The sequence below is a fragment of the Lepisma saccharinum genome, chromosome 3 (genome assembly GCF_977018435.1).
Source record: "Lepisma saccharinum chromosome 3, izLepSacc3.1, whole genome shotgun sequence".
Classification (NCBI taxonomy): Eukaryota; Metazoa; Arthropoda; class Insecta; order Zygentoma; family Lepismatidae; genus Lepisma; species Lepisma saccharinum.
In genome coordinates this window covers 104,532,902-104,559,555 of record NC_139231.1, presented here as the reverse complement: position 1 = coordinate 104,559,555, position 26,654 = coordinate 104,532,902, and the positions used below count along the sequence as shown (strand labels likewise).

Sequence of the window (26,654 nt, the reverse complement as noted above, 5' to 3'; positions counted from 1 at the left end):
CAACGCTACATTTGATTTTAAAAACTACACTTATTAAACAAAATAAACATTTTCCTTCTAATGGTACATCTACTATGTAGTTATCAGAGTATTAAGTTTATTCCTGTGTAAAGAAGTCCATTTTCGATTCTCAAATATTTACAGCAGAATCAATCAATTTTCCGTGATTTGCGTAACTCCTAAGATAATATAGACTTCAGAAAGTGTTCCATCAGTAAATAAACTGAATTTCATGTTTTATGAGTTTATTTTTCATTTCACATCTTTCAAAAACATGAAAAATGAACAGTGTGTTATTTCACATTGTATGTTTTTGTCAAAAACTAAATATGCATGCGTCTAGTGAATAAATCAAAGTTGTTTTTTTTATCAGAATCAGCTCAGTCATAGTTTTATTACTTGTACTTTATCCATATGTTTTTCTGTGTAAATCGTGATTGTAAGAGCAGATTCACTCATTTGCAAGATTTGTTCATTTCCAATAATTGATGTTATTTTTTTAACCTACAACAGTTACAAGAAGAGAAGATCAGAGCTATCCAGGAGAAGCTTGAGTTGTCTGACCAGAAGCTGGCGCAGTACGCAAAACTTCCAGAGATGGAGGAAGAGCTCAAGCAGAGGATGGAGGCCCTTACCCAGGTGAGGGCACAGGTAGGAATCTGGTTGAATTGGGGCGGTAACTGGTGTCGTTGTCCAAGCATGAATAATTTCAATCCCTGTTTTCTCTATCGCTCTCTTTTTCTCTCAATAGAAATCACATATTCTTCCTTCCTCCTTCATGTGTAGCCATTAGTTGCATTCATTTGGAACATGCATATATGCTAAGAATTTGCCAGCTACTCAAGCATCAAAACAAGGATTCTCTCTGGTAGCAAAAAGCTATCTTTTAACTTAAAACCATAACGTGAAGTATTCAAAGCAATAACATTAATGAAAGAGGAATGATCTAAGAAAATAATTAAACTCCAATATTTAAGAACATTGTAATTATGAATTGATACTGATGACAGTAGTAATATCAATATTTAAATGTATTAGTAGTACTAAATATATGTATTTTGTTTTTATTTTTATTTTATGTCCCTTTTCTGCTTCTCTAGACTAATGGTTACAGCCTGGATGAATGATGATTAGGTGAAATTAATGAAGGCACGCCCACAAAGAAACATTCATGCCAAGGCTGGGGTTTGAACCTAGAACCTTTGGTGGCAATATAGCAAGTCAACCAACGTATGCCTTTGGTAACTGAGGTGGCAAAAGTTATACAAATGTTATTCAAAAGAATCCAAGTATTGTAATACAGTTTAAATAGATTCTGACAATATTTGTTTGATATAGAAATTCATTTTTACACTCATTTCAAAGAAAATTACAATTATACATTTTGTACAGTTAGAGAACTCATACTTTAGAAAGATGAAAGCCAATATGAATAATTAAGCTTCAGAGCAGATGCCATCGGATTTAATTCATCAGTATCAATTTTGCCATAATTTTATGTGACATGGTTTATTAGAAATCATAACTATATTAACAATTAGTTGAATCTTTCATATTTCCTGTAGACATGTACATTTTAATGTTCCTATTCCATTTTGGAATTCAACACTTTAAAATATCTCAGTTTGAGTATCTGCTCATTCTTAGCACATGCATGCATAACAAATAGTTAAAGGTCTACTATCGGTGTTGTGAAAAGCATTTTGAAATCTAGAGCACCTTGTGATGCTGCATCCAAATCTTAGCACCTTTGAAAAGTGACTAAATTTTCCTCTTATCCACTTAATACATTCTATACCATATTTCAATTGTATCACTGAATACCCATAAGTATGTAATTCTTATGCATCACTTGGATATGTATGAGGCTTGTCAGGAAAGTAAAGATACAAACTAAAAATAAGATATACAAAAAATGTATTGCACACATTTAAAGCTACACTGGATACACTGGTACCGAGGCTATTTCTCCACATAAGTGCCTCAAGTTTTTGTATCCCAGAATCGTAAAAATCCGCCGCCTGCATCTGGAACCAAGTTGTGACTTCTTCCCTGACCTCATCGTCGTTGTCAAAGTGTTTTCCACCAAGATGTTTCTTTAGGTACAGAAACAGATGGTAATCGCTGGGTGCAAGGTTGGGGCTGTATGGTGGATGTTCAAGGACTCCCAATGAAAATGTGCAAGCAGATCCTTGGTGACATACGCTGAATGGGCCCAGCCATTGTCATGAATAAAACTGATTCCATGTGACAACATGCCCCTCCGTTTGTTTTGAATTGCACGTTGAAGATGTTTCAAAGTCTGGCAGTAGGTTAGAGCATTAATCGTTCTTCCAGGAGGCATGAATTCCACCAGTAGGATGCCGTGGCAATCTCAGAAAACGGTTGCCATCAGCTTGCGGGTTGAAAGTGAGGTTTTGAATTTTTTGGCTTTTGGAGAATGGGTATCGTGCCACTGCAGTGACTGCTGCTTGGATTCAGGCGTATGGTGGAACACCCATGTTTCATCACCTGTCACTATGGAGTCCAGGAATGCATCTCTGATTGACGCTTTCCTTATGCCTGCAAAAACCTGATCATGGCGTGCACTTCACACCTGGCAGGATTCGGTACTGCCGCTGCCATTTCCAATGTGTGTTCCTCGCACAAGACTCAGCGCAGCGATGACGACTCACTCCCAATCCTCGTCCTATGGATCAAGGTTGCTGGCAGTGTTGCCAACTTTGGTACACATTTTTCCCCTAACATGCAAATGTGTTTGTATCTTTACTTTCCTGACAAGTCTCGTATATATCAACTAACCCCCTATTATGACTCTAGTTCTAATATATATATGATATGAATCGCATGTTTGTTTAATATATTTTATGTTCCAGTGGAGACCAAAGCCTTATTCTGTTAGTTTTGTATAAAGAAACTTTTAAAGAAATGTTCTTTAATGCACATATTTTGTTCTTCAAATAATAGCCTTGTTTCCTTCTGAGATATTGTTTTCGTATTATTTTTGTTGTAACCTTGGTGTGTAATGTTTGGTGTATATATATTATATAATAATGTCTGAACCATTTAGATTTCATTAATTACAGAATTATACATACATGGGGGGACCCAAAGAAACCGGAATCATTCTCTGGCAGGCAGGCCCATTGTAGTACATGCTTCCGCCTCTAGATGCCTCTTGCAGGGACCGTTCTGGATCATTATGCCGACAGGTGTCATCAAGTGAAGTCGTGGTACCACGTAGTAAATTTTTTTGTTAAGCGTCTCTCGCTTGTTCATTAATTTTTGTGATGGCTGAGAAGTTTGAACAACGTGCAGCTGTGAAATTATGTTTTCTGTTAGGGAAACGTAGGCTGCGGTGGGTCAGTCTGTAACGTGTCTGACTACCATGCTAAAGGTCCCGGGTTCGATCCCCGGCCGGTTCAAATCCGGGAACGTTTCTAACATTGGAAGCGGCCCCGGTGCCCACCCAGCATCGAATAACATGGGTACCTGGGGGAAACCCTGGGGAGTAAAGGCGGTCAGGGGCGTGATGCTGATCACATCACCCCCACTCACGACCGGATCAAGAAAGTGTGGGGCGTTACCCCACACCCCCTATACGCCTTCATGGCATGGTGCTAAGCACAGGGGAGCACTTTACCTTTTTGTTAGGGAAAACAGTTGTAATGGTTGAAACAGCTTACAAGGAAGCTGCTCTGGAGAAGACATAAGTTTCCGAGTGGTTTTCCCCACTTCAGGAATGGTGAATATTCACTTGCAAACAACCTCACTCAGGTCAAGACGATGCTGATTCTTTTTTCTGATGAAAACTGCATTGTTCACTTGGAATGATCAAATTGCTAACCAGGCGTTTTACCTACAAGTTCTGAAAAATTTGCTGGACACGATGAAATGAAAACGTCCCGAGTTATGGCAAAGTGGGGAGTGGTGGCGTCACCACGACAACGTGCCAGCGCACAAATCAATTTGTGAAACAATTTTTAACCAAAAACAGCGTTGCCCAGCTTATCCACCTGCCATATTCACCTGATCTCGCTCCGTGCGACTTCTTTTTATTCCCCCAGATAAAAAAAAGTCCACAAAGATAATAGTTATGTGGACGTGGAAGAGGTGTAGAAAAAACGATGGAGGCATTAAAGGCATCACTTTGCAAGAGTTTAAGGACTGCTTCGAAAAGTGGAAAGCGTGTTTAAATCGGTTCATTGCATTAAACGGACTGTACTTTGAAGAATATTAAATTTGTAACATCTCAAGGTACGAGGGCAAATTGAAAAGTCTTTACCCCAATGTTTTTTCAGCCGAAATAATAAACATGCAGGAAATTCAAAATATAGGAATTGTTCTGTGTATCTTGCACTATTTTTCCACCTAGTCACAACAGCGGTTCAGGCATTTGTCCCATAGCTGTTGTAGAATTCGGCCGGTTGATTGTGGAACCACTGCCAGACAGCGGTGTTTGCTTTTTCATTGCAAATGAACCTCTGTCCTGCCAGGAACTTCTTCAGTGGACTGAACATGTGGAAATCACTGGGGGCGAGTTCTGGACTATACGGTGCATACTCCAGAATCTCCCATTCAAATTACTGAAGTCTGTTGATTGTCTTATTTGCCACATGAGGCCTGGCATTATCGTGCAGGATAACCACATTGTGCACATCGAGAATTCCTTGGCGCCTTTTCCTGATGGCAGCTCACAGACGTGAGAGTGTGCCACAATAGCTGCTGGCATTGATGGTGTCTTCTCGTGGCATGAAATCCAGCAGGAGTGGTCCCCAGTGATCCCAGAAGACCGTGAGCAATGTTTTCCGTTGTGAGTGAGGAGTGAGGATGACTGCTCATTGTCATGAAAGTCTTCTCCACCATTTTTGAACTCGCAACACCACCACCACACACTTGTCAACGTGAGACACTTGTCCCTATACGGCAGCTGCATTTCCCTATGGATCTCGATGGGCGTTCGTCCCTTGCTCCATAGAAACTGGAGCAGCCGAGAAAAAAATATTGCATTGAATGTATATCTCGGTTTCTCAATCACTAATATTTCGACTGAGAAAAAATAGGGGCAAAGACTTTTCGATTTGCCCTCGTAAATACACAATTTTTTATTGCAAAATTCCAGTTTCTTTTGGGTCACCCCACATATGAGTGTGTTTTAGTGGTAATGAAAGTTAAATAGAATTAGACAGAATGAAGGTATTTGATATTAATTTATCAAGATTTGTTCTCTTTTTTTTATATACTTATCAGTATTTTAAAAAAAAATCATACCCTAATTTTCTTGATTATTGTGTTTTTATATTAATCTGTATTGAACTTCCAGCCTGCAGTCAGTAGTAGATTGCAAAAAATCTAACATTTCTTAGAAATAGAAAAAAGGAACAGTCTTACAGTGCAACTAGTTTCATAGAGCATTACACAGCATTGCAAAACTCAGTATGAGTCTCATTTCTTGTTGCACTCCAATTATATGTCCTACTTCTGCTTGTGGTTTTTTTTCCCCAGTATTAACACAAATTCTGTGATAGCATTTTCTAGTGCTGAGACACAGTACAAATTTAGGCTGTTTTTCAGGCTACACACCAATTTGACAAATGACAAATGTTGACTTTTATTTTCTAGTTGATGTTAGATATATAATCAGATGTATCCCCCCATGTAGTGAACTTTTAATTTTTTATTTTTCTTATTTTTGTGTCACTTTTCTCCTCATGCTAATTGCTACAATGAGGTTGAATGACGTTTAGAAGAAATTGATGAAGGGACACTTGCAAAAGTACACTCATGCCTCTACCAAGATCAGAACCTGGGACTATTTGTGGAGAGATCATTGAGTGCAGAATTCATATTGAGGCAACCCATATCTGTTGGAAGCAGATGAAAATGAAGAGCTTTTGTTGGAATGTCAGAGGATTTTATGCATGAACTGTCATGGATCATCGTATGAATATGCTGGAGAACTTGGCATTTTTGCAGGCAGAGGTGTAGAGACTAAAGGAATCCATCAAATGGAAATCTCAACATATTTCACAGCCAGCTCAGTAACTGAGTATGTTTTGTGGTAGACTTTTGGTCTCGCCAACGAAGTTTCCAGATTTGAGTCCCATCCAGGGCATGGGTGTTATTTGTGATTGCCTCTTCATTAATCTCATCTAGTCATCATTCATTATCATGATTAGCTATAGGGGGCAGAAAAGTGATACTAAATAAAAAATATACAAAATTCAACATATTTCACATATTTTGCATGTATTGAGAAACTAAAGTTTTGTAACCACATGTAATATTTCTGTTGATTTTCTATAAGATATCAAAATCTACCACCAGGAACTACAGTTTCTCCACAACTTTAAAATTCTTTTGTGATAATTGTCTTTTAGGTTAATTTTTAAAAAAATTAGGTACAATCAACTATTTTTGTAATACATTGCTGTTATATGTGTTGTAATTTGATTTCAGTGCACAATATTGTATACTAGCAGAAATGTCTTATTTAGGTACAGTTTTTGATATTAGTGAATGAGTATATACATGCACGGCCATGAAAATAGATGACTGGGCAGAATTGCGCTGGTGCAACATATGGGAAAAGCAAACCGAGAATGGGACAGAAGTCACTGCTTCCTGTTCACTGTGTGGCAATGTCAACCTGGCTGTGTTGCCTACAGTAGTTCGATTGTCAGACTGACCTCTCTCTGGGCACTTTTGTGTCGTCCCTGACCTTTCGAGCAAATACTCTCGGTTTGTTTCACATGAATTACAAAGACTAAATCTACAACGAGATCTTTCATTCTGTTAAAACTCCAAACACACGGGGTTGTGGTCCGACGTGGCAACAGCGTGACTTGTCACCTGCTTCATGGCCATGCGTTTAACAAATAATGATATGCCATGGGTGTAACAAATGATGATACGCCATGTGTGTAACACATAATTATGCAACTGGTTTCCATTCAGAAATAACAAGCTTGTGGCTAAGTATTTATATTGACAGCAGTCTGACACTTCACCATGAAATCGAATGGGTCCTATGCAACATGCACACAAACCTTAAACCAAATTGTAATTTTCAGCAGTAAGTATATCCAGATTCTTAATTTAAATGCTGATATTCCATCTTAACTTGTAAGCGTGCATGTCAAATCATAGAGAGACAGCTAACAGCTGGGGATTTCACGTATTACTACACACAAAAAATTATATAGATATATTTTTTTTTAGCATTTGTTTCGTATCTTTCTGTATGGTACATTGTTTTTTTACATTAGTACAATTTAGAAAGTAATATACATCATACTGCAGCTTCATTACAGTCTCATTATTTTAGAATCTGTTTCATCATATCATTGATTATTGATCATATTCATCTATGTATGTACTTTCCAGTTTCCTCATTACATTACATATTTTCTAACTTGACAAGATACCAGTACCTCCCATATCAACACAGACCTACAGAACCTATATGTTTGCACATTGGTCTATATTTTCTAGTCTTGCATAGGTTTTAATTGAAGAATATTTATTAATGAGAAGGGAAATGTGTGCATATATGTAGTGTTACAATAGTGTTTAAGGAAAATGTTGGTGATTAATTGAAGGTTTAACTTATAATACAGAAATAATTGAATATTAAGAAAGAAACTCTAGTAATAATTTTATTTTTCCTTGTTACAGTATTAAGGGTGCTTCTTATCAAAATTTCAAATAATATTTTGCAATATAATGGTATCAAGTGTTTTTCTGTGTGTCATTTAATTAACATCCTTAATAAGAGCTGGTAAGAAAACCATCATTATATGTACAGATATGAAATTTGATGTCAGGTATGTGCAATTTTTTATGAAATTTGATGTCATGTATGTGCAGTTATTTTTAACTATTCTTTTTTTAAAATTTTATTTATAGTTATTAAACAGAGATTCTATTTGTGGATGACGACTTGCCAATTATTTCTAATTTTTCTTGTATGTACCTATTGCTTGCTTGCTTTTTTTTAAAATGAATTATCCTAGTAGTGTACAGTGATTACAAGCATTAACATTTTGGGAGAACATGCAATTATAACATTGATCAGACTACAAGTAAATGTCTGATGAAGGGAGTGTGTGCTCTCTCGAAATGTTGTACACAAAAATGTGTTAAAATGCTTGCAACACTCTAAACTAGTACCACAATTATTTGAATGTGGAGATAATTTTTGAAGTTGTGATAAAGAATAAAATATTCTCAAAATTTGACAAATTTTGTAAATATAAAGTACAAATTATGAAATATAATTGCTTCTTTTTTCTCTAATAATTTCTACCATAAATTAATGCACAAATTGTATGCATCAAACATAATTTGATAAATATATTTAATTTCCTAAAACTCAACTTTTTGAAGCTGTTGTGTAATTTGAAGGTAAGAGCAATGGAATTTTAGCATTCACTTTTTAAGTGTCTTATATTGCATCTATTTAAGCTGAATTCTAAGCTTGTCATCAATGGATTTTAGAGTTTTTGATTCATTAGTAAAATAAGTAGCAGCCACTAAAATTCTGCATCACCGGTTGCAACAATAAGCACATTAGATGAGCTGTAAAGACTAGCAACTACAGTTAGTAACTATTGCTTAAATTGTACCACTTTGTTTTTCCTAATTTGTCATCTGCTGTGTTCGTCTATTTTTTCTTTGAATATAGATTAATAGAATCACTAGTTTGAAAAAATAATTTGTATTTTACACCTACTTTTTTATTTGTATTTTTGGCATAATATTTTTTTACACAATATTCAAACTGTATCAGTCTTTATCAATTGAGTAATAACAAACAACCTTCCACTTAACACCAGACTTAGCATCATTCTTATGAATCACCTAATAAAGACTGAAACAGTTGAATTATTATGAAAATATATATAGTTTATATATATATGTATACAAGCTAGAAATACTAATAAACAAACTAACTTCAAGATACATTATTTATCACAAATAATACTGGCACAAGGAATAAGCTTTGCTTTAGTAACACCTTTGTTTGTGTTTGTTAAGTCATATATTCCCATTGAGTCGTTTTCAACCAACTATGAACACCTTTTTTTTCTTGGTTATATCTTGTACTAATACATACTTCTCTTTGTTAGTGCAAAAGGTTGGAAAAACTACATTTGTTGTAAGAACCAAAAATTAATTCATCATAGTGGCTTCCCTATATTGTATTAAAATAACTCTTATAAGAAACACAGGTCACATGAACGTGCATGTGTCAAAAATAGTATATGTTTGGCTTCATTTCAAGGTATTCGAAATAATGTTCATCAGGAACATGAAATGTTATTGGTAACTACAGTCATGTCTTACTCAACTCATGTAGTTTTCAGTTCTTTTTTCTTGGGTATGTAGTATTTGAACCAATGGAAACACCATGTTTCTAAACATTTCATGCATAGATCTAATTTTAATAAATTTAAACACACAGTATATGGTTTTTCTATAGTTAAAATATATAAGTATATGAATTACTGACTTCATGCAGATTTATATATAATCTCTAAAGTTCACACGGAGAAGTAAACTGGCTGTGTTAATGTTTCACATTTATATGAGGCTTAACATGTGTTCACCTTGTAAGGTTATTTTTACTACTAAATTGAATATACTGACAAATTTTCTGTAAAATTGAACACCTGCATGGTGGGTGCATGATTTCAGATTATGGAAGATAAGAAGCAAAATTATTTCTTAAAGTTACACCATTTTGTTGTAGACAGAGATCATGGGCAGTGCCTGCTTGCTGGTTGTACTTGGGATGTCGAGAAAATTACCTTTGTTAGTCCTACTGGAAAACATGCTACTATTCCTTGTGTGACTGATCATGAATATGCATGCACATGTACATGCGTGTGTGTATGTAATGCCAGCAAGCATATACTGTATTACTACTGCCTCCCCATTGACTCAAAAATGGCCTATTTCCAGTAGTAATTTTCCACCCCCCTCCCCTTATTTGCAAATATGCTATTTGATTTTCAATAATTTCCATTGTTTGATAACTGCAGTAAAACTACAATGAAATACACAAGTAAGGCAAAAACTCTCAACAAAAAAATTGGGAATATATGGTTTAATTTATAGCATTGAAAGTGCACTCTTAATTTTATTATTAGAATTACTACAACTGTTGCTTTTCAGCTAAGTTAGTTTACTGATAGAAAATTCAATTGTTTTTAAGTCGTCATGATGGGATGTATTGAAAAAGGCAATTTCATATTTGTATTTTTCTAAAGTAAGTCCTAATGTATCATAATCTTTGTCAAACATAGATTACTGATTGATTTTATTGTATTTCAGTTTATTGGTAAAACATCTCATAATTATGGATGAGAAATAATATGATGATAAAAGATCATGAAGGATGAATGAAGAGTTTGGTGCAGGTAGTATTGCTCTCTGTGTGAGGAGCATGTCAGAGTTGTAATTTGTGAAACCTTTTTGTCCAACAGCATTATGTATGTGTATATGTGATGGCTTATAAAGTGAAACCCAAATTATGTAGATACTTCCTTTGTTTTAATCATTTAATATTATTTCTGCAGGCACAGGAGAGACATGGCTCTGCTGAGGATCGAATACAAAGGTTAGAAGCTCAGGTAGAGGAAAAGAATGCAGAACTTCTCAGAATGAATCAAAGGCTAAAGATGAATGAGGAACACAACACTAGGCTCTCAAGCACTGTAGATAAACTCCTATCAGGTAGGCAAGAGTCTCAGCCATTTTTTTAAACAGATAAATGTTGCTCCAAAGTTTATTTCTTGTTGATGTTCCTTCCTTATACTGTAAATAGTGCCAATATAAGAACTATGTAAAAAAGAAATTAAAGCAAACAGTTTAAATTCTTAATGTATTCAATACTTTGTTAAAAAATAGGATTTCCAATTTGTGATAGTATGAATATTACTTAATACTGAGAAACTGTAATATACCCTAAAAAACAAGAACTCACTTTATCCCAAAAGTTGATAGAAAAATTAATACTGCAATCAGTTTTGAGATCCCACATAGCTGAATGGGTAGTGCTCTTTCCTGATCCCCAGTAAGAGGTAAAATGTTTACATTTTGTGTTTTACAATTATTTTCACTATTCATACACTATCTATGTAGTTAGACTACACCTGGAGAGAAAATCTCCTTCCTCTTTTAATATATGTTAGACAGAATTCTTATGTAAAAATTATGACTCTAGGCTGCATATTTTCATTGGCAAGATTAAAATGAATAGAAAATATACATTAAATGTAACTACATATTAATATTATTTGTAGGGATTATAGCAGATTGTTTAATTGCTAGTACTTAATTAATTCATATCAGCACAGTCTAGATACAAAAATATTATGCATAAGTAGATAACACTGTTCAAGAAATAACTATTTACATGTATTAACTACACAATTAGAAGTGTTTCACATGCGTCTACACTTGACAGCAATAGTCATGGAAGCCAAAAACAGCAGCAATGGGACTCGATGCGCTGACCATTTAATCCCAGTGAGAACCCCTAGGTCATCAGTTTCATGGATAAAGTGAATACTTGTGTTACTATGTTTTTCAATTCCTTGAAACATGCGAGTTGCACAGTAGGGTGATGACTTTTTCATTTTTTTTCTCAAAAAATATTTCCTGTAGCACAAATGGATGAACTTTTGCCTATTAATGACTAAAATGAGGTATATTCCACTGAAATATTGAAAAAGGTCACGCACAAACCATTTTTAAATTTTATGTATGCCATTTTACCATTTCATAAAATTGTATTAACAATATTTATATATAATATAATTCAGCAAACAGAGTTGTGCAATAATTTATGCACCAGAGAATTGTATGGAATATTCCAGAAAATCATAGAACGCTGTGCGCCATCTGGCTGGATTGCGACGTCACGGTGACGTAATTACATGGGAAGCTTCTGTACAGTACTAAAATTTTCTTCAGCTGTTTCACAGTCCAGCAACTGTCATATTGTAGCAAGATTCCTGTTATTGAAGTTGCAATTAATTTTTCTCCCCCTTTCTTTCATGTCCAGAATCTAATGAAAGGTTACAAGTTCATCTAAAAGAAAGAATGCATGCCTTAGAAGAAAAGAATGCTCTAACACAAGAACTAGAAAGAACTAGGAAAGGTTTAGAAGATACTCAACAAGAAAAGGTAAGTTACTTATTTTTTCTGTTGCATACAATGTTAGTACTCAAAATATCTTGTAAAAAGAACTTTCTATTATCATCATTGTTGGTAGTATTAAAGTGCTTTTATAGAATAAAATACCTTGATATTCATATTTTTAAGGCAAGACTGTTTTATTTTCCTCATGTTTTTTGTGTAAATTAATCATTCTTATTCAATATGGAACTTTAACTCTCAGGTGGCAAGAGGCCCACACTATATCCCCTTTTGGATCGGTACCATATTAATCTGCCTATAAATAATTATGTTTACTTTGCGAATATGCTAAATATTGCAAGTTTTCATCACATCGATTGGAATAGAATTGTGTACTGCACAAAATTAACAAGTATTAGTAAGTTCTGGTATCAGTACGCAGTGCCTTCATCATACTTCATGCTGGGATCATTTATATTATTTAATACTACATGCCAGGATCATTTATATTACGTAAACGTGAAGTAAACAGAGGGTGTATGCGAGAAGTTTTATTGGTTAGCTTGGACATTTGGACACATTACATGTAATAGCACAATAGTTGAATCCAGAGCACAGTCTGATCCTCATTTCCATTCCATTAATCTCTGGTTAGTTCAGATACTTAGATCTGCAAATTCCAGTACTTGTATGTTCAGTTCCAGCTCTCAGCATAGAACCCTTGCACCAAATGAGGCAAGTAATGCCTCAGACAAACAAGATCCTGTCCTGTAAAATGCCAGTCATTTTCTTATCAGCTTTTTCCTTTAATTTCTAACAGAAGTTTATTAAAAAGAATCATGTTGAGTTAGAGGATATATTAAACATGCAAAATGCAATTTATTTGTGGCCTCATTATCAGTGTGTTCAAACAACCTGGCAGCCAGTGTGGTGTTGTTAAGATGCTGCACCCTGTTAGTTCTTAAATTTCAACAGATTTATAAAGCAAAAATTGCAAAATTGCTTGGAACGCGGTAGCATCATTCTTATAAGTTTACAGCCATTTTTTATTTCATTAGTTTGTGTGCCTCTCTGTCGTGGACTCTAGCTGATTACATTTTCTTATCCTTACTGGTGCAAACATTCGCAAGCACATCAAGATAAACAGTTGTATGCTATCATCTAAATTTATTCTTTCCAACTTAATTTCATCTTATCCAATATGTGTGTAAGTAAATTTAGAACTGAAAATATTGGTGTGTATTGAAAAATGGTAAAGACAGTGAAATAGATAAAACCTTATTACTTTTAAATACGTGTCTAATTTTTGTAGGTTCTATTAATCTGAATTGTTGCTGTCATTATTCCTGTTGGATCCTGAATATAAACTATGTACTAACTCAAAATACCAGGTTTTTCTTCTTTTTCTTTTTTTTTTAATGTGCTACATAGAAATTTTCAGCAAATAATGCAGGCTGGACCAGGACTCGAACTTGTTTCAAAGGCAACAGATCCCGTTGTGGTAGCATTGACAGAGACAACTCCACGCAGGTAAAACAGCGATCAAAAAATCAAGTGAGGCCAGACTGGCTCGGTAGCTCAGTGGTTAGAGCAATAGCACAGTATGCCAGAGACCCAGGTTCGAGTCCTGGTCGAGCCTGCATTTTTCGCTGAAAATTTCTACGTAGTACATCTCCTCTGTGTGCCTAATCTACAATCAATGTGCTGTTTATAAATATGTAGTGAATAATAATTATGATTATAACTATGAAACTTCAAGTTTGAATGTAGATGCTGGCTGTGAACACTGAAACTAATAGAACTCTAAACATTAGATGTGCGGATAATGTAACATATTTTGTGTGTTTAAGCATAAATATGTTATCATTACATTAAATATAATTTTTCTGTTGAATTTCACAAGCAGTTTTTTTTACTCAAACTGTCGATATTCCTTTAGAGTTTCTGAATTTTTATCTGGCTATTTTTTTTTAAAACAAATTTCCATTTCATTCTATATGTGTACACAGTTTAGTATTATTTTTCTTATTTCTCCAATCTTCTAAACTTTAATTTTTTTGCTTTCGTGTATTATTAATATAAAATATAGGCAATATTTTCCACATTTACAGTGTTACTTCCTTCATGTGATATCGTTTTTTTGATTTACAAAAAAGGGTTAGAGCCCATCCATTGTTCTTACATTGTAATGTGCTTTTTCATTCCATAGGGAAGAATAAAAGAAGCATTAGAAAATTTAAAATTAGAGTTAGAAGCAGTGAGGAGGCAGCATTTATCACGGTGAGTAGAGTAGAATTTGGTACCTCACATTTTTTCATTATTTTTACCTCTCTTTTTCTGTTCTTTTTTCATCAAGGGTGAAATAATGAAGGAATTAAACAAATCAAGGCTTGAAATCGAAAATGTTAAGCGGCAAATGTTACAACAAGAAATTGCCTTTAACATTCAGCAGACCGACGCACTAACAAGGTAGGGTATTTAGTTCAGCCCCTACTGGAGTAGTAGTTAGAAAAATCTGTAGATGTAGAATAGAAAAGTAGTGTGTGTTTCTCTGAATGTTGATATTATTTTCCATATGTTGCAACACTGTGAGATTTGTGTTGTGGCACATAGCAGTATATTTTGCATGAAGCTATTTTATTTACTTGTCATGGAGAACGAAAAGAAAGTTAAAAGGTAAACATTTCAATTATTGGTTTCATATGTTGTTTTCATTTTCTAATGTTTAAATTGAAGCTTTAGATTCTTTTGTTTTTCAGCCATTTCAGTTCGTTCTCTCTCTCTCTCTCTCCCCCTCTTCCTCTCCCCCCCTCTCTCTCCCTCTCTCCCTCCCTCCCTCTCTCCCTCCCTCCCTCTCTCTCCCCCTCCCTCCCTCCCCCTCCACCCATCCCCACCCCTCTCCACTTTACATGCAGATTACCTAATGAGAGTCAATTCTGTTGTGGTCCTCTCTATGAATTTAACAAACAGCATCTCCTCATGTACAGTCACGGACACTTCTGGGTTGTAGTGATTCCATTGAAAGTAAATGAGACCATTACAACTCAGAAGTGTCAGTGACTGTACTATGACCTTCTCTGTAGTTACTTTCCTGTTTTTTTTTTTTAAGTATATGGAATTTGTAACGTGTACTCAAGGATTCCTACAAAAATTGTTTGGAAGTTAGGCTTCTACAGACAGAGATGTTACTTGAACCAACTCTTCATCTCTCTCTCTCCCTGTTCATTATTTCCATTTCCATTTACTTTATTGTGTTTGTCTTCAGTGAACTTTATGTCATTTAGCCCCTCACACGATTTTATCTAATTGCAATAATTGAATCTGTCCTGCACCATGGCAGTGCAGTCTAGAGTATCATGCTTCGGACTCTGGCTATGGAACGTGTGCAGGTTTGAGTCTCCTGGGGGAAGCATAACAACTTTTCTCCTGAGATTTTGGCCTGTGTATGGGACCGGTGGCCACCCACCATCTTGAGGAAATTGGGGAGCTACGAATGAGTAGAGTAGCATAACCCTGTCGTGGAAACCTACAGCATCATGCTGACCACATGTCACCCTCTAACTGGTCGGATGATCTCCCACCTTTTTAGGTGGGAGTGAGGCCGGCAGTCAGTATGTAGGCCCCTTCCCTTATGGGCTGTTGCATCACAGGTTATTTAATATTAAATCTCATACATGACTTGAAAAATAAAATATGAATTATTGAGATATTCCATGATTGTTGCAAACAAAATTAAATATAATTATACCAATTACACCACACCTTCCAAAATCATATGAGAAGAGCATTACACTACTTCCAGTAAACATTTCTTTTTCTTACATCACTTTCTTCCAGTTGACTTCTATAATCACTGTATTTTGCTTTTGAGCACTCGCTTTATCATTGGACCTAATTATTGATAAGTGATGTGAGAAGCTGCGAGTTTTTTTCCAGACTGTAAATTAAAGATATAAAGCTACCCCTTGTTCATTACACCATGCCATGAAAGCATGTTTATTTCTAATTTTTCATTAATCACATCATACATTTTTTTCACATGATTGTGCAATTTTTCAGCATGTTGCGTGCTCACATCTTAAACACTGATGTCACTTGTAATAACTGTGTAAGAGTTTTTTCTTTAAGACCCTTGCACTATGCTAAATCTTATCTACAAAGGTCTTTGCCCCCCCCCCCCCTTTCAGTTTTGGAACCCAATCACCACCACTGATCTCAACAAATGTTTATCCCAGTTGGAGACGACATTTGATGCAATTTAAGATCCTTTGTTTTAACTCTCATAAAGTTGCCAAATGCAGGAGGGACTTGTTTACCCAAGGACATGAAACTTAGATATGGAATAGCATAGCATGATTGACCTGGTGCAGAATTATAGGTTAGAATTTCTGCTAACCATTGCCACCATCACAAGTCAACTGAATTGACATATTTACACCTTATTTTAAAGCTTCACTTTTTTTTGGGGGGGCAGGCTACTCCTAAAAGGTGTATTGGCTTTTTCAGCATTCAGATTTTTATTTTTTATTTATTTTCTTTGTGTGTGTATTTAGTGCATAATCATGCATATTGTCTTTTATGTGCTGTTAAAGATATGGGGTGCAGTATTTGTTTTGCTGTCAAATTTGGACCAATTTTGGAAATTTGTCTTTGGTAAATTGTAATAATGGCACAAGATATACTTTTTTTGGAAATGTATAAGCAATTGATTTGCTTAGTCTTTTTAATTCTTTTTACAAAGGGGATTTTCTTTTGTTGGTTGGGTGTTGAACTTCCTACAGTCTGTTCCTGTTTACGAAATGGTAATGAAGAGTTGTCTGTTGGTATCTCTTCTCTTTATTTTGGAAACCTCTTTCATTGGCACTGGCTGGGTTATGACATGTTGGTGAAATTTAATGGGTGAAAATATAGCTCTTAGATGAGATTTATGCAATACTTATGTTTAAAAAAAAATTCAGCATGCAGTTGCAATAAACGGGCTGTTGTACACCCCTCGATCAGGCACGCGACGCACCAGCTTGGTCACCTCGACAAGCGAAACCGGGCGTCGTTGCCTACTATTTCTCTTTGTTATATGCCTCGACTATGCTCAGTACCTGCGGGTCATAAGAGTCTGCATCTCAGAGTTTGGATAAGGGTCTGCCTTAAAAAAAAAAAAAAATTAAGCTTACTTATGTAAGAACTTTAACTCTAATGCAAGGTAACCATTATGCTTAAATTCCCATCGTGACCACACCTGCATCCCACTGACCAGTGAGGATTCGCATGCAAGTAGCGAGGGAAATCAACATAATTGAAACTGACATCTTGTGGATCAATAAAGCCTCCGTCTACTGACCAGTGACTGCGGGACACCTCATCAAACCAAAAGGATGCCAGTTAATATGTACTTATAATCCTAATTTATCCTCAAGGAAATACCCATTAACAACTACAGGATTTATTTACTTCTCAGATTTCAAATAAACAATTCCAAAAAACTGACAAGAGAGAAAACTTCCCTGTTTATACATTAATCAAAATTTTCACAGTTTTCAACATAGTTATAATAAAAGAAAATATACAAACTTCTGATCTTAAAGAAAAAAACTACAACAATGCCAAATAAATTTATATTATAACGACTTTCGTAATATAGTCAGAAACTTGCTATTGAACAAACATAAAACCAAGAGCACTCTCTTATACTGTATGTACAAATCTCATCAAAGATCTAATACAGCTGTAACTTGATTTCAATAAACAGGTGACAATTTATTCTCTTACTAATGGTCGACAATATAACTTGTATTCAAATCCAAATGAAATTTGTATAACATCCATAGCAAACTTCCTATTCATGCTTTCATCATCTTTTCACATCTATATTATGTTCTATAGAATTCATGAGGTATACCACCATTTTCAGGGTCAACCTCTAAAAACATTCATAATAAAATATCAGGGGAACCTTTCTCTACCCTTTATCAATGCCATATCTCGGCCTCAAATTACAAATGTCCACGTGGAACTCCTTTAACATAATAGGAGATTCTTTGATGAACCTAATTTATTTATTACGAATTAATATCGGAGTCACACTGACCAGTGCTAACTCCAACAGAATTTACAATTTATGAATTATTTCAAATTTTAAATTATTAAGATTAAATATTTATATAAGAATCAATTATTTATAAGCCGCTAAATCCCCTTTAAGGACCATGCTGACCAGCACTAATCCTCAAAGGTGGCTTTCGGAAAACCTCGGACATTGTGGAAGGGAGAGCTGACCAGCCACTCCCCACACAAAGCCCATATTCTCCCAACCCTGGACCTCGACAAACGATTTAATTACCTAAAAATTCCGGAATGTACTAACACTCCTGCCAGTGAAACGACTGGTATTTATAGTCGCGGGATTATGCAATTATCTCCCCTGAACAAAAGATTTGGACGACGGAAAGTTATTGTTAACCCTCAACAATTACTCCTTCCAAAAGGGCATAGCAAGAAACACAATGTAGCAAAATTTACTGACAAACCCACGCAGCGCCGACTGAAAAAGAACGCATTGTTGACAAGAAAGAAAAGAATGCAAGCTTCAACTTGCTCTGTGCTCTTTTTTGCCCGGCAGAAACTGCGTTACAATTTAACTAAGAACGAAATATGCATTCAAGAAAAATTAGAACTCTTAAAGTACTTATACGATGGCTGTCGAAAAGTAAATAGAAAATCATGAAAATTTACCAAAATTTCTCAATTGTAACACCATGAAGGCATATGGGGCAATGTGGAGTTAGGGCCCTACACATACACTCAATCTCAACCATTTGTGAACTGTCTTTACTCCCAGGCAGGGGTAGACAAAACTAAAAATGACTAGTGCCAGTCCCTTTTTCTCAGGATCTTTTTGCTGTAAAGATTAAGTTACACATTTTGAAAGATAATCTTAAAACATTTAATTTATTAATTCAAGGTTGGATAAAAAGTAATTAATTATTGCATCCTGAAGAAGGCTCTTCCAGTAACAGCATGAATAACTGAGATACATTCTATCTACTTCATGGCTGACTGTTATCATATCGCTCCAGATTTTAAAATTTGGCTAGCAACAGTCAATAATTGTATAATGGCATGTTTATTATTCTGATTTAATGATACAGAAAACACATGAACATTAAAAGGCACATACTGTACTCATTTTTTTTTATATATAAAAAAGGTCACGGAAATTTTCAGGTGCCATGGTGATCGGGGCATCCTGTATTTGTTTACCCCTGCTCCTAGGTATCTATTTATTAGGAGCTGAGTGAACTCCGTAGTTGCTCCAAGGTCTTTGCTGGCAAATTTTCCACTGGAATCACCCACCTTGAAAATTGAACCTGAGTCTCCCACCACCGTGGCTCTATTATGCAATACTGTATGTAGAGAATAAGAATGATAGGGAATAAGTTTTCACATCTTTTAGTTACATTATAATATATATAGAAAAGATGATATTTCTCACCACAGGTTGTCAGTATCATAAAAATGACAAAGTCCCAACGTGTACCTTGTTTTGGTTTTCCTAGTTTCCAGATTGACCTTGGTTCAACTTCAAGGCTAGAAAGGTTACCAAAAATTTAAAATATGTTAAAAGCATAAAAAAAGCTTGATCCAAGATCACATTGGCACAATGCTACTGACACAATCTTGATCAAGTGTTATGGACCTTTTAGCCTATTTTAAATAGTTTTCAACCATGTCTTGCCCTTAAACTCTCCAGCCCTGAAGAAGTAATCAAGGTTAAATCTGTAAATGAGTTGAAAGTCGTGCAACTTTGTCTTGGTTATTTTTGTAATACTAATCTCTTGTCATGCACATGACATTAAATGCATCGTTTGAGCCACATATTTATGGTGAGGAAAAGATCAAGATTTTGGTACAAAAACTGCGCACATTTCAGGATCAAAACCATATGTAAAATGGCATTTCTGTGTTAAAATGGTGAATATAACCCTAAATTTGATTTAAAAACTATACTTATTACACAAAATAAACTTTTACCTTCTAATAGCACATTTCTGTGTAAAGGAGTCCATTTTTGCTTTACAAATATTTGGAGCAGAATTAATCATTTTTCCGTAATTTGCATAACTCTCAGGATAATTCAGACACCGGAAAGTTTTGCATCGATAAATAAACTAAATTTGGTGTTTAAGAGTTTATTTTGCATTTTTAGTTCATTTCGTGACAAAACGTGGTAGAAAAATGCCCCTTACACTTTTCAAAAATACAAAAAATTAACATTGCAGTGTGTTATTTCACATTTCATGTTCCCATCAAAAACTATATATGCATGCCTCTAGCAATTAAAAACTTTCAACTTGAAAATAAAATCACTTGAGAAATTAATATTTGCAACTCAGAACTTCATTTTCTTTCTATTGCGCTTTTTTATTTTATACTAAATACCGGTACAGTGGTATCAATGTTGCCATGCTCTAATTTCCACACATGCATGATAGATGCATCTGTATCCACCAAGGATCCAGTGAAGATTAGTTTATGTGCATGTGTCATCACTCGGTCAGCTGCGTTGCTCTGTTGTTGTGTTTTATATCTGTGTAGTTCTCCTGGTTGCCACTTAGAGAATGCTTGCACAAGTAAAGAAAGGGTCTTGTTAAGTCATAGCCAATAGTGGTGACAAACATTCTCAGGAGCCAATACCACTGACAGACATTCTCACTAATATTACTGTCGGACTATCGATGTCAATTTTGTTGCAGAAACTGGCCAATATTGCTCTGGAATCTGGTACATTTGATCAGGTCTGCTAATATCAACACCTAATAATTTGAAATTCACAATTCACAAATCCAGCCATATGTGTATTATTTTCATTTTCATTTTTCTGCACCTGCATGTTCTGTTCCATGTAGATAGCAACTTTAGACCATGTGCAATACATGCACGTCCACTTGAATGTAGTTCTTGTTGGCATGAGTTAGTTTTTTGCATCTAAGTGCAATGAATGCAGTCTAATGCATATTTTCAGTATTATTTTTTTGTATGTTTATTACATATGTTTATTTATAACTATTTTGGGCACTTGTGTGGAAATTATTTCCACGAGTCTTGCAATAGCACCAGTAATATTTTTTCCATCTTTTTCTATTACCTGTAATTATCACTCTTCTGATACTAGTTATTTTTTGCACATGTTTGTAATGTTTTCAGGTTAGGTGACACTTATGGATCAGAATCTGCATTGTTTATGGATGAATTGACTCTTATGTTCAGGGAAAATCAGGAGTGTTTGTAAGTCTGAACTCTGTGTTTATGTATGGCATTGTTGGTTAGATTGTTGTGGAATCTTTCATCATAACTTTTCCACATTATTCTTTCTGATTTATGTTCAAAAGTGATGCTTTCTTCCTGTTATTCAGTGTCATCTTGCTGGATTTGATCACTTGTAGCACCAGTTGCATACCTTTTATGTGACATATTCCAGAGTCAACGTTCATCTTTCTATCAGAGCAAAAGAAATTGGTTTACAGTATGATTTTTGTTTAATTTCTGTTCTTCCAATTGGTATTTGATTTTGCTGCAGTGTGGGACTATGTTGAAAGTAGTACTTCATTCACAGGTTCATGAGAATATTTTTACTCATATTGTCATTGTAATAATACATATAATTGTTACCTTCCGAGAAACATTACACTAAAATTTGGAAAAGAAAACCTGTCACATAGGTCATTTTATTATAACGTAAGTGAGAAGACATGTATAATTTTTGGTTAATAATGACATATCAGTATATTAACAACATTTCTGATAATTTTGCTGATCCAACATTTCCAAAAATAGTCTGAGACTTCCTTCCAGAATACTGACATTTTGTCATTATTTTTTGTTGGTATAAGATGAAAAATCATGTTCATCATTTTACACAATATATGTATAAATACAGTGGATCCTCGATTGTATGTTTTTCGGGGATCTGTGGCTATAAGACTTGAAAAGAGAAAACTGTGGGATATCATTCTAATATTGCATTCTATTGATACAGCTGCAGTGAAATGTTGGTAGGGCATCTGACTGCCACACACAAAACCTGGGTTCGATTCCTAGGGTGGCTGACCTCAGATGAGAATTTTTCAGGATCCCCACATAGAGTGGCTCTGAGACTCAGTATGGGTACCTGGGGGAAGGGGGTGGGGGTCAGCTAGAACATATTGCTGATCAGATCCCTTCCACTGAGACACCCTTTTCTTGTGCCTTCTGGCACGGTGCATAGCTTTACCCCTTATTGTATTGTACGTGGGTCGTTCAATATATAAATTTCCGTATGCTGTAAAAAATTCTATTTTTAAGATACATTGGAAAACTATACATACATGTGTAGGAGGATCCTTCCTCACTTCTCCACATAATCCCCATAGAGATTCAGGCATTTGTCCCACCGTTGCACCAATTTGTCCGTACCCTTTGCAAGAAAATCAGGGCTCTGGCTATTGAGCAATATTCTCACATTCCGCTTCACTTCTTCATCTGTTTCGAAACGGTAACCTTGCAATTCAGACTTTAACACCGAAAAAGATGGAAATCACTCGGCACTAAATCGGGGCTGTATGGAGGGTGGGGCAGTTTACACTTCTGAGTGGGGCGAGCGTTATCGTCAAGAAGAATGACACCATACGAAGGATGGTGCTTGTCAACCATGTGCTTCTTTTTAATGGCATTGCTTTATACAATATTTTATAGCACAGGGAAACTTATATATTGAACGTCCCTAGTAGTTGGGAGATGATGTGTATTATGTGAGGAAAATGTGTGTAGAGTTTCTTTCTAGAAGACAAAATCATCCAAGTCATATACAATGATTAAGGATGCAAATCCAGTGGAACACTTACTTAACGTTCGTGGATTTGAATATCTCACAGATAGATGCCTTCACAAAATAACAAACATGACAATCACAATCATATTTTAGAGTTTTTGTACTACTTTTCCGGTTATTTATTGAATTTACCTTGTATTTACATTACAGAGAAAGAATTCCTTGCTAAATACAGTTTTATAAATACTAAGGTAAGCCACATCAAAAGCCATTTTGGGCCAGATGTGGCTCCAAAGCCCATAGTTTGGACATCCTGGACTTACACCAAAACTGACAATGCCAACCATTCAGCTATGCAGGAGTTCATGCTTTAAACACAGACCCCAGGAAAACATACACCACTTGAGCTTCCCCTGCATATAATTCAGAAAGTATTATAACATCTTATATCTGATTGGAATACTATTGGTGTAAATTTTACATCAAAACTATTATCAGCACGAGTAAAATTTTCACATTGTTACATCAATCATATGGGATGAAACCCTGTGCTGTTGATTTCATTTCCCCATAATTTATTGAACGCTGAGAAAAGTTCCTGAACAAACTAACTACAATTGAATTTTCTTCATAGTTTTACAGAGAAATTAATGTTTGATTCATTTTGAGAGAAAGTGCTGTTTCAAGAACTCATCTATATAATTTATAACATATTTTATAAAAATTCAAAACTTGCCCAGAGACTAAACTCTAGATTAATATGTAAATGTTTGATGGAAGGAGATTCTTTTTTTAAATAAATAACATGGTTTTCAAAATTATTTTGTCATGCTGTTCATTAAACACCAACATTATTCTTATAATTGCAATTTGCATGAAATTGCATTTTCTTGTTTTTGCTTCCTAGCTTGAAGCCCTTTTGAAGGTTGTTATAGTTCTTCCATACCTATGATTTATACATTAAGTTAGTCATTATGAAAATTCAACTTGGTCTCACGAACACTTCTGGATTGTAACAAACCCATTACCTTTCAATTGGATACTTACAACTCAGAAGTGTCCGTGACTGTACATGATGTCCTCACTTTAATCCATAATACATATTGCAGAGATATCATCATGAAATAATAAATAATTCAAAAAACAGAAAATGCATTTAAAGAGTAACTGTAAAGGAGTAAGCAGCAATTCCTCATGAAAAGTAATTTTCCCAAATGATAAATCAAAATTAAATGCTTTATACTTGTAAAATGCATGTCAATACCTGTATATTTGTAAAATATTTTCAGAATTTATATAAGCTATTTTGCATTCCTAAATACCACCTGAACATCCTATTTAATAAACAAAATTCCTTTCTCTGTGATCATTTTGTTGAAAGTAGCATGTGTATGTTACAATTAAAAACTCATTAGGGATTTGATAAATGTTTTGTAACATTAAGAAACATGATTCTGAACAATATCACATCACATTCAATATGAAACATGCATAGTAGTTGTTGGGTTATAAAGGATCAGAACTTTGCAATGTCCTTCCTTCTGTGCTTAATGTGCATATTTACATAAGTGGTATGTTTCCACTTTACATAACCTATTTGGTTTCAAATGTTATTTAACCTACACAATATTTTTTAATCTTCATATCTGCTCTGCTAACACCTAGTTACTTGAAATGAATTCATTAATATTATTCACTATTTTAAGGATGAAAAACATTGAACAAAATAAGACCATACTTTCTTATCCTAATATTGAAGGCCGTTGTATGTTGAAACTATGAAAAACTAGACACGGGCTCATTACTCATGCTGAGAGAATGTTCAAATAACTTGTATGCAATGTGTTTTAAAAATTAGGACCTGAAAAGTGGCATTATATATATATATATATATAATGGTAGCTGTAAATCTTTACAAATTATGTAGGTGGCTGGATATGTAATTTTTGTATGAGCATTATTCTGATTGACTTAGGAAGCTGTACAGATATTAGACAAATTATTTGGTACTTCACTGGTATTACCTCAAAATAGAAGTAACAGTGTATCAGCTTAATGATAAAAGTTACAAATCATTTTACCGATCTAATATTTCTGTAAGTAGCATGCAATTTAGTGCAAAATTCTTCCAGTTTGCTATTATTTTTATGAATTTGAATCCATATGGTCTGGTTTAATACAGTAAATGTCCATATACATAGTTTTATTTTTTAAAGCAATACATATTGAAGGTATTTGGTTAATACATTAATTAAGGAGGTGAATGAATTAGTCAGATTCTTCTAGAGGCATTTGTAATTTTATATTTTATTTCTATCTGTATATTTTGTTGGGAGCTTTATAGGTACTGAAAAACTTTCATATTGGAAGAGTTGTAGCTTCAAGAATTATGTTTTACAATTTTATTCAAATAAAATAGTGATGTACACTTTTTTTTCCTGTATTTAAGAGGAGCAGATATGAAGGATTACAGAGAAAAATCACATTTTGTTTTTTAGTTGAAAACTATTTGTACAAATTATCTTCCTTTGTTTACTCGTTGTCCACTTTCCCATTCTCCCTTCATCAGGAAGCATCAGAAGGAGCTAAAACATGTTTAAATGTTTTTCTTTTCTGCGTGTGAGACCTTAATTTAAATTTTCTACAGGAATCACAATTCGTGCTTTCTCTTTGTGAATGCTTAATTGAAACTTAATATGTTCTTATAGGAGTTTATCGCCTAGTGCTGGAGAGCCCAGTTTTGTCCGAAGCTCAAGTCATACTAGTTTTGATACACACTCTCTACCTCGAAGGCAGCCGAAACCACGGGTAACATCTCTGGAAGAAGATCCTACAAAGGTAGTGTACTTTAAACAAAGGTATTCGGATTTTATCATGATCATATTTAAGGGGAGGATTTAATGGGTCCAAACAACTCCCGCTGGTTTAGTAAACATTTTGAATTAATTTGATAATATGTAGAATAATGAACACAAAAACTGGAAAATGTTCTAAAGAGGGGTCTAAAAATGTGTGTGTGTGGTTTCGTAGATGACCTACAGATGTACACAATGGACTTAATTTCTTCTCATTGGAGTCAATATGCATTGATTATAAAACTGAGTTTACATTTGCATCCCTTCAATTAAAAATTTTAGAAAAATGTATTATTTTTATTTCAACAATGTATGTAATTCTTTGCAATCTCCTACATATATATGTATGTATATGTTGATATATTTTGATAGGCAATTCTTATAATTCAAAAATGAAAGTTGGAACAAATAAATGTTGTTATTTTTGTTAGAATTATACAGGGTGAACAGAAACTATAGGGACAAACTTCAGGAGGTGATTCCTGACAGGTAAAGGAACAAAAAAGTTCATATCAACATATGTCCGGAAATGGACGGTGAGTCTGCAACAAAGCAATTAGTACCGGTACACATTACATGGCATGATTTTCATCCATGTTGCAACAGGTGTTCAAAGTGACCTCCATGAGATGCAATGCAAGTGTCCACACGTCGCATCATGGATTGCCTCACTCGTTTGAATGTTCCAACCTGTACCCAAATAGCATCACAGGCTACACAGACATGCTGTTCAAGGGTCTGCACATCAGAAACTGGATCAGCATACACATCACATTTCAGACGCTCCCACAAGTAAAAATCAAGGGGGTTTAAGTCTGGTGATCGAGCAGGCCATGCCACAGGGCCTC

The 26,654-nt window shown here is 34.8% G+C and overlaps 1 protein-coding gene and 1 non-coding gene across 14 annotated transcripts in view; both read left to right on the top strand.

The window, feature by feature from the left end:
* Liprin-alpha (PTPRF interacting protein alpha) overlaps window positions 1-26,654 on the top strand; it is a 575,925-nt gene that overhangs the window by 516,296 nt on the left and 32,975 nt on the right. For 10 of the 13 annotated variants that reach the window (XM_083119080.1, XM_083119088.1, XM_083119084.1 and 7 more), the window contains exons 9-13: window positions 514-651; window positions 10,584-10,740; window positions 12,074-12,195; window positions 14,504-14,616; window positions 25,660-25,789. In XM_083119080.1, coding sequence (XP_082975206.1) covers window positions 514-651; window positions 10,584-10,740; window positions 12,074-12,195; window positions 14,504-14,616; window positions 25,660-25,789 — 660 coding nt within the window. Of the gene's footprint in view, window positions 1-513; window positions 652-10,583; window positions 10,741-12,073; window positions 12,196-14,356; window positions 14,428-14,503; window positions 14,617-25,659; window positions 25,790-26,654 lie in introns of all 13 variants that reach the window. The other 3 variants (XM_083119089.1, XM_083119079.1, XM_083119083.1) reach the window with 2 other exon arrangements.
* Window positions 13,715-13,786, top strand: TRNAT-AGU (transfer RNA threonine (anticodon AGU)). Its single transcript has one exon. It is a non-coding gene; the product is annotated as a tRNA-Thr (tRNA).